The sequence below is a fragment of the Chrysochloris asiatica genome, unplaced genomic scaffold (assembly GCF_000296735.1).
Source record: "Chrysochloris asiatica unplaced genomic scaffold, ChrAsi1.0 scaffold00026, whole genome shotgun sequence".
NCBI classification, from domain to species: domain Eukaryota; kingdom Metazoa; phylum Chordata; class Mammalia; order Afrosoricida; family Chrysochloridae; genus Chrysochloris; species Chrysochloris asiatica.
Genome location: NW_006408544.1, coordinates 2,725,718 through 2,735,410, shown reverse-complemented (window position 1 = coordinate 2,735,410; position 9,693 = coordinate 2,725,718). Strand labels below are relative to the sequence as shown.

Here is a 9,693-nt window from a genome sequence, read left to right as displayed (position 1 = left end):
CAACTGGATGGCGGTGGGGTCTTTGTTTGTTTGCCTAGTACCTTGAGCTGTGCTAGCCAGGTTGGATGAAACATTTTTGCGTTAGGGGGTGGACATCTTGGTTAATTTGGTAAGCTCTGAGATGCCTTGCATCTGTAGGGCTCACATGTTTTCACTAAGACTGTAAAGGAGTCAAGAATATGTTCTCTTCTATCCTCAGAAGGAAGACCATGCAAAATCGAGACAGGAGAAATCACAGCTCTGTAACAGAGTTTATACTCCTGGGCTTCTCCAGAAACCCCAAGACCAACTGGATCCTTTTCTTCCTCTTTCTCTTCCTGTATTTGTTTACAGTCCTAGGTAATGGGCTCATTGTTACCCTGATCAGAATAGATGCACGCCTTCACACCCCCATGTACTTCTTCCTCAGCATTCTTTCTCTATTGGATCTCAGCTATGCTACTACCACAGTACCCCAGATGTTGGTGCATCTAGTAAGCAAGAAAACAACGATCTCCTACATTGGGTGTGTGGTCCAGATGTATGTTTTCCTGACCTTAGGCATCACTGAGACCTGGATTTTTGCAGCCATGGCCTATGACCGATATGTTGCCATATGCTATCCACTCCACTATGGGGTCCAAATGAGTCAAACTCTCTGTATACTCTTGGTAGTCAGCTCTGCCTTTTGTGGTCTTACCTGTGCTCTTGTCTATACTGTCTTTGCAATGACTCTACCTTACTGTGGCCCCAATGAGATCAACCATTTCTTTTGTGAAATTCCTGCCGTTTTGAAGTTGGCCTGTGCAGACACATCTCTCAATGACCAAGTGGACTTTATATTGGGTTTCATCTTGCTCTTGATCCCATTATCCCTCATCCTGGCCTCATATGTTCGAATCTTCACAGCTATTCTGAGGATTCGTTCTACCCAAGGGCGAATAAAGGCCTTCTCTACCTGTGCCTCACATATCACTGTGGTCACTATGTTTTGTATTCCTTGCATGATCATGTATATGAGGCCTGGCTCTGAGGCTTCCCCAGAGGATGACAAGAAGTTGGCTCTCTTCTATAATGTCATCTCTGCCTTTCTCAACCCTATCATCTACAGCCTCAGAAATAAGGATGTGAAAAGGGCTTTCCTCAAATTAATCAGGGTGAGTGAGGACACTCAATAGGACACGAATTAGGACTGTCTTCAATGCCTCTAGGCTCTTGTCTACACCATTTATACCTTCCCTTCAATCATTTGACTGAGTGAGGAGGCTAGGATGATTTTCACATTGATTTGTTGATAGGAATATTAGGAAAAGACTCAGAAGGAACTGTGTTCAAGGCTTAAATATATCATTGACCTGCTGTGGCCTTGGAAAACTAATCTAAATTCTCTAGGATTTAATTTCTATATCTGTGAAATGTATTTAATGTGCTTAAATAACAACTAACTTTATTGAGCTTTTTCTATATGACAGACACTATCTAAGTACTTTGTTGTTGTTGTTGTTGTTGTATGCAGTGGAGTCGGTTCCGACTCATAGAAACCCTGTACAGGGTTTCCGAGGCTGTAAATCTTTATGGGAACAGAAAGCCTTATCATTCTCCCGCGGAACAGCTGGTAGTTTCGAACTGCTTACCTTGGGGCTCGCAGCCCGATTCGTAACCACTACACTACCAGAGCTCCTACTTTACATGTACTTATAAAGTGCTTTATATGTACTTATTATTTTAAACCTCATAGCAACACAAGGAGGTAAGTGTTATTATTACCTTTTTATGGATGAATAAACTCAAGCACAAAAGATTAAATAAATCTCCTGATGTCACCCAGCTAAAAGGTAAATACAGTTGAGGATGTTACCATTTCAGAGTTCCAGGCTCTTGTCCAGTATAATATGTCACATCTCAAATGCCCAATAAACATTTTTGAAGCTCAGCTGAGATAATGGATGGGATACTATTGAGCAAAATAAAAAAAAAAAAACCACTTAGGATTATTATTCTAAGTCACAAGTATGGAGTTAGATCCTTGAGGTCTAGAGCTCGATTAGATATTTTAGATCTTCTTCATCAGAATCTTATAGCCTAAACAAATAGCACTGTGCAGTGAAATATTAACTTCTCAAAGAATGTTTTTCCCAGCCCTACTCCCACCCCTGGTCTGCAATAAACCCAACTCATCTTTGAGATTGTCTTCACTTTTAAGGGCTCTTCTATTTCCATTGTGCCTGCTACAACTGTAGTTTATACCAACTCAGACATCTATTTACAAGGAGAGTACTTCAAATTATTCAACAGACTTATCTTTAATTTTTTTTTCTGCCCTGGAACTTAGTCTGAGCTAAATTTGTTGAGACCTCGGAAAACCACTCAATCTCTCTGGAATTCAGTTTTCCCATCTGTAAAATGGAACTGATAACCAAATCTGACTCTGCCTATATTATAAAACTGTATTTAAGATCAAATGGGAACAGGTCTGAAAACATTAAATAAGTGTATAAATTATCATTAGAGAGTAATTGCCTTAAAAAAATAAACTTTTAGAAAATGTTCATTACGTTGTTAATTGCAGCTTATGTTTGCTAACTGAAAATGTTAACATAAAGTTTATTGTGAGTCAGCAGACATGAGTTGTTTATTCATTGTAGCAATTGGTTAAATCCCCAGTCATACTTTCAACAACATACCAAAACTGGTGAGACACGATAAACCAGTAAAGATGGATGACTCTACATAATCTGGTTTTGCTAGTAAATTTTTAAGTCCCAAACCAAACCCATTGCTGCCAAGTCAATTCTGACTCATAACAATATTATTATAGTGCAGACTAAAACTGTCCCATAGGGTTTCCAAGGTTGTAAATCTTTATAGTAGCGACTGCCACATCTTTCTCCAGCAGATCATGGCTGGTGACCTTTTGGTTGGCAGGCTGGTGCTTAACCACTGCATTACCAGGGCTCCTATTGGATTTATAGAAGTTCCATGAAATGATCTCAGTTCTTCCCATCCAGACCTTGTTGTTATTAAGTGCTGTTGAGTCAGTTCCTACTCATAACGACCCTGTATAGGGTTTCTGAGGAGCAGCTGGTGGGTTTGAACTGCTGAACTTGTGGTTCACAGTCCAGTGCTGACCCTACAGTGCCACATCCAGACCTTAGATGGATGTTAAACAAGCAATCTGATTAAATGTATTGATGCTAAGGGAGTAAGGATATTGATGGAAGGGTCTGTCTTGACTCTACCTGCCTCACCCAACTTTAGGACATACTCTTGCAAGACCTCTATTTGATACATGTTTACATGGATAGATAAGAGTAGAAAGAGGACAAAAAATAATATTGGATATTTTATCACCCAAAGGTAACCCTTGTAACATTTTCAAACATTTCTGTAGATATTATAATTAATTTTTTTGGATTGCATACGTATAATCATTTTGTGTATCCAAAGTAATATCCTACCTTATACACTTAATTTTATCAATTTTTCCCCCAATAAATACCTATTAAGTTCCAACTATATGCCAAGTATTGTTCTAAGCACCAGGAAAATAATAGTGGACAAAGCAGATTACACACACAAAACCCAACAAATCCCTCCCTGCCTTTATATTCTGTGATGCAACCTTTTTCATATTATGAGGGTAAGTCAAAAAGTATTGCTATAAAATCATAGGGACCTTTATTAAACAAAAATATCAAACTGTGAAGTTACTGTTGACATATGGTGACATAAATGACATATCCTTCATTTATGCCTATACATCTCTCTAACTCTTTCCCAAAGAATCCTGTGTTCTTCAATTTATACCATATCAAAATGGCAGTTTTGACATCCTCATAGAACTTAAATCATGTTCCTTTGAAATGTTCTTTGAGTTTGGGGAACAAAAAGTAGTCTGAAGGGGCAAGACCAGTGCTTTAGGGTGGATGGGGTAAGGGTTTCCAGTGATATTCTCATAGGGCAACCTCTAAGAATGAGTAGATAGATACACTGTCATGATGAAAAAAAAAAAAATCCCAGTGCAAATTTTCTTGTCTTTTTCTTAAAATCTCTTCCTAATAAACTCCCATGCAAACCTGCATCCTCTGACAAAGTCTAACAAGATTATCTCTTTGGGATACTAAAAAAACAGTCACTTGCTGAGCTGCCCTCTCTGCCTTGAATTTAACTGGCCCAGCAGATTCCCTTGAAAGTCACTGTTTAATTGGACCTTTTATTTAAAGGCACTCCAAAGAGACCAAGACAAGTGTTCTATGGAGTGAAATTGTCTAGAACCATCCACCATTCACAGAGACATGATGAAACACATTTTGTTTGGAATAAACTCATGTACATATGAGTTAGAACCCTAGAAGCAATATTACTTGACTTACCTCATGTTACATTACCTCCATTACAGTAATGTAAATAAATAGTTTTAATGTAATATCATGCAGCTATCAAACCATAATTTACTTTATTTATACCATATTGTAAAAAATTTGGATTGTTTGTAATTTTTAACTAACTGACTTGTTTAAGTCTGAGAAGAACAAGTATGTTCTGTTTCATTGTTCAAATATCCTTCTCTTACTATTGGGGCAAATGAAGATGAATAAGTAAGCAAGATAGCAGTATTTCATGATGACAGATTCTTTTCCTAAAGGTTGCAGAGGTTGTAGAACTAAATCATAAAGCCAAATGGTAAGTTAAATAAAATTAGTTTAGTCAATAAGCTAAAGCAAGAATCTGAACTGGTCACTAAAAACTAAGAGGTCAGAATAGTTCTGACCCAGAAACTTACGGGCCAAAGAGATGGAGTAAAAGTAATAGCATCAAGTGATAATGGAGAGAGCCAATGACATTTTCTAGGTATATTTATGTAACTGGATTTTAATTATCATGTAGGTAGGCTGACTGGATTTGAAAGACCAGAGGTGAATCAGATATATCCTAACAGTAAATTCACAGAGGAGGAATTACTAGATTCAAAGGGTAGACATTTTTAAGCTTTTTATATTTGTTACAAAATATAAGAGAATGCTTGTTGTAAGACTCGTATCAGTTTACACTCTCATCTGTTATATTTGGAAAGACCCCTTTCAACTTTTCGCTGCACTTGAAGTTGTGTTTCCCATGAAGCATAGACTCCATGTCAGTGCTTAACAATAAAATGAAAGCAAGAGAATGCAATTAGATCCAATTCCAGCAGCATCAGTTGTTGTATTAACCAGGAACTGAACTATTTCTAGCATTCTCAAGGCAAACCAAATTTCTATCACTTCAGTTTCAGGTAAATATTAAATTATCTTGCAACAGTTAACCCAAGATGAACCTATTAACTAAGGTACTCTTAATGCATATTTCTAGTCAACTCCAATTAATAAAATACAATATTTGCTCTTAGCTGCTTAAAAAGCACCTACTAGTAAACCAAACATCATATTTGCTTCAAAAAAAGGATTATTGAAATGTTAAAAAAACACTGATAAATGCTAAGTGTGGGTTTGCTCATTAGCAACATTATCCAGAGATAAATTCAGAGGAATTACAAGCCTCCAGAGCGCTTATCATTCCCCAAGCATTAAAGAAATTCAAGTTGTGAGAGTAATGTGGAACTGTTGAAGGGAAGAAAGAGTCTCTAGTGCCAGGATTTCCTGCCTGAATGCCACAGCCTCTAAGGAGAAAAGCCCCAGGGAAAGGAGAGTCTTGGTTTTCTGAAGACAGAAATGAATTTTGTAGCCAGAGATGCTGATTGTGTTGCATGTTAGGAAAATTGCTCTGGGGTCATTCGAAGGGGCATCGAATATCACCTTCTGGAACAAATGGAACTTCCTTCTTAGCGACCTCAGAACTATAGAAAGACCACAGCACGCCCGTCTTGCTTTCTCAATTCCTGACATGACCCCCTTACTCTGATCATCCCTGACTCCTCCAACCTTAGGTCTGGATGTTCTACCTAGACTGTCATCTTCTCCCACTTTCTAACTGTTCCTTACGCATCCATGAAATAAATCACTTTGATTTTAGTGACTTAAACCAAGTAAACACTCATAAATGCATAAAATCTCAGCCTGAAAGGGATCTTAAAGATTCCAACCCTCATTCTGGCATTGAGTCCTTTTGACAAAAGTAACAGCCATTATCTAATTCGAATATACTTACATAAAGCTATTTTCAATGCATGTGATTTGGAATGTCCTTTCTCCCTTTGTCTACCTTAAATGCTGTATCTCAGAGTTATGTTAACTCTCTTGCTGTCAGATATAATATAGACTGGAGAAACTTCCATCATTTTGAAATACTATAGACATCATGCTGGTCCATGCTCGTAACCCTGTGTAGGGTTTCTGAGGACAAACTGGTGGGTTTGAACTGCTGACTTTGTGGCTCACAGTCCGGCGCTGATTCTACAGTACCACACCAGGAGTGAGCAGTAAGTAAGTTACATACACCAGGAGTGTGTAGTAAGAGAATTGGAGAAAAACTAACACTTTGTACTGACTGGCGATCATTAACAGACACAATGAGTCTCTGAATTTTGGAGGTGTGCTGTTCTAACTCACTTACTAAATAACTCAACAAACACTCTTTAGCATGCACAAGCTATTCTAGACTGCAGTGCAAGCTTCTTTGTCAACCAGGCCTTATAACTAAATCCAATGGTATTGGAAGGCTTTGTAGCAAATAGGGTTACAACAGTTGGAAAGCCCCAAAAGAGAATCCCTATGCAAACCTGTATGGCCTTGGATTCCTTCTTCTATCAACAACTACTCTTCGTTTGAAAAGTAACTCCTGGAACCTCTGGTTCTGGATAACATGTTGTTGTTAGGTACCGACTCATAGAGACCTTATGCACAGCAGAACGAAACACTACCCAATCCTGGGCCAACCTCACTAGTGTTGCCATACAACATACATTCCAGATAATATAGAATAAGTAAATTCCACCCTACCACTCCTGCAAATTACAATGTAAAACTTTGGATCAAAAATGATGAAGTAGGAAACTCCAAAATACTTACCCTCAAATAAAAGTGTAATTAAGCTGAATAAAAGCTCTTAGAATCAACTTCTTCAAAGCTTGGAAATATAATTTAATACTAAATGTAATTTTAAAAACTTACAACAACCAGAAAGATAATTAAGAAATCAGCTGCTGAACTTTGGTAATAGAACTCTGGCATTTTAACTTACCCTCCCACCTACCATTCCTCCATTGTCCAGTCATAGTGATTCCACCTGGGACCATGGTGATTCCACCTGGGACAAGGGATAACAGAATTGCAGCAGATGGAAAAGTCTGCGAGGGAAGAGACAGTGGAAGGAGAGACATAGGGGGACAGGGTTCTGAAAAGCTTCAACATATAATGACAAATCTAAAAGGACAAATGCTCAGAAAAAATCTAAGAACACTCAGAGATTTCAACTCTGACTGATCTTTAGGCTCTGCCCAAGCAGAAAATGAGCATTAAGGCAGAGTTTTAAGTGACTTGGCTAAGCATTTAAGGAGTGCCCCTGTACAGCCAATCTGCAAAGACAGAGAATATTTGTGGAAAGGGGGGTATTATGGTACATATATTTAAGGAATCTTTGTCAAATCACTAGATGACCACTAAACTAACAGAACAAAGACTTGAGTGAACACACATTACAAAAAATAGTTTTTAAAAGTTATTATTTAAACAAGTAATTACCACACAGAACGAGCAGAAACAACAAACCTTGCAAAAGGGAAAGAATTTGCTATTATGAATTGCCACATTATAATATTCAAAATGTCTGGGTTTTAACAGAAAAAAAAGAAGAAGCATGTAAATAAAAAAGAAACCATGGCCCATTCATAGGAAACAAAGAAATTGATAGAATTTATTCCAGAAGAAGTCTAGAAACTGGAATTAATAGATCTTACAATCCTGCCTATATACTAAATAATAGATGGAGTTTGGCTTTCTGGGAAATTTTTAGGATAAGACGAGATAAGGTGAGCAAGTTTACCTTATCTGAGAGACAATGTTTTTATTTGTGAATGAATGAATATTGGCTTAAAGAGGTATCTTTTATTAGTCTGCCCACATTGTGTGCTACCTGAAGATCAAAAGCATGAGGCATGGCTCCTACTCATGGAGAATTTACACATAACACAAAATGCTCAATTTTGTGCCTAAAGATTGTGGTTCATAGCCATAAAATTCCAAGTGCTTAAAGAGTTCTAAGCAGAGATTCAAGGGTTCATGAAATACATGATGCAACAATGTCAATAAAAATGAAGAGTGTCAGAGACCTGTGGTATACCATTAAATATACCAAACACATATAATAAAGGAGAGAAGAGATAGGAGCAGAAAGGATATTAAGAGAAATAATGCCTCCCAAACCCCCAAATTTGATTAAAAGATATAAAACATTAATCCATCCATTTTAGAAATGTAACAAACTCCAAATAGAATAATCTCATAGATCCTTACCAAGATATATTAAAATAGAACTGTTGAAAGACAAAGAGAGCTTTGAAAGCAGTGAGAAGTGGCTTGTCACTAAGTTATATTGTTAAATGCCGTCGAGTCAGTTCCGACCCATAGCGACCCTATACAGGGTTTCAGAGGAGCAGCTGGTGAGCTTGAACCACTGATCTTGCAGTTCAAACAGCTTTGCAATCTGGCACATTAATCCACAGTGCCACACCAGGACTCCCATCGCTAAGTAGTGACCCCCTAATAACATCAACAGTATTGGGGATATCTCATAAGAAACCATAGAGGCCAGAACACAGTGGATGAAATATTTAAAGTGCTTAAAGAATGGGAACAACAACAACAACAACCAAAAAAACAACAGCCTGATAACAAATAAGTTTGGTGGTTGTGGTGGTGGTAGTGGTGGTGGTAGTGGTGGTGGTAGTGGTGGTGGTGTGTCGTGGAGTCGGTTCTGACTCAAAGCAACTGTGCATAGGGTTTCCAAGGCTGTAAATCTTTCTGGTAGCAGAAAGCCTCATCTTTCTCCTGTGGAATGTCTGGTAGTTTCAGACTGCTGACCTTGTGTTTAGCAGCCTGACTCGTAATCACTACTCTAAGTTTATATCTGGCCAAACTAGTCTTTACAATGAAAGAGAAATCAAGACATTAAAAAACTGAGGCATTTCATTGTTAACAGATAATTCTCTTGTTTTGTTAACAGACAAAACTCAAGAAATTCTAAAGCTTGTTTTTAGGCTGTAATGAGAGAACACCAGGCAATAATAAGACAGAAGAATTGATGAATTTGAATTATGATGTTGGTGAAGGATACAGACTATACCATGGGCTGCCAGAAGAATGACTAGAACTACCTTGCAAGAAGTACATTACAGCTAAAATGTTCCTTTGAATCAAAGATGGCAAGACTATCTCATGTACTTTGGACATGTGATCAGGAAGCACCAGTCCCTGGAGAAGAACATCAGACTTGGTAAAGTCGAAGCAAAAAAGAGGAAGACCCTCAATTAGAAGGGTTGAAACAATGGCTGCAACTTACACATAGAAATGACTGTGAGGGTGGCACAGGACTGGGTAGGGTCACTATGTGTTGGAATGGACTCGAAAGCATCTACCACTAGATAGTAACTTGAAGACATATGAAGATATAAAGTAACAGGTAAAAGTAACTAAATAGGTAAATATAAAAACTCATATTACTGTATTTTTGGTTTTTAATGTCTTTATTTTTCTTATATAATTTAAGACAAATATGTAAGCA

At 37.7% G+C, this 9,693-nt stretch overlaps 1 protein-coding gene across 1 annotated transcript in view; it reads left to right on the top strand.

Moving 5' to 3' along the window:
- Positions 1–209: 209 nt before the first annotated feature.
- The window catches only part of LOC102815416 (olfactory receptor 2D3-like), a 19,232-nt gene continuing 9,748 nt past the window's right edge, over positions 210–9,693 (top strand). Inside the window, exon 1 of the mRNA XM_006839836.1 lies at positions 210–1,136. Within this exon, the coding sequence (XP_006839899.1) occupies positions 210–1,136 (927 nt within the window). The remainder of the gene's footprint in view (positions 1,137–9,693) is intronic.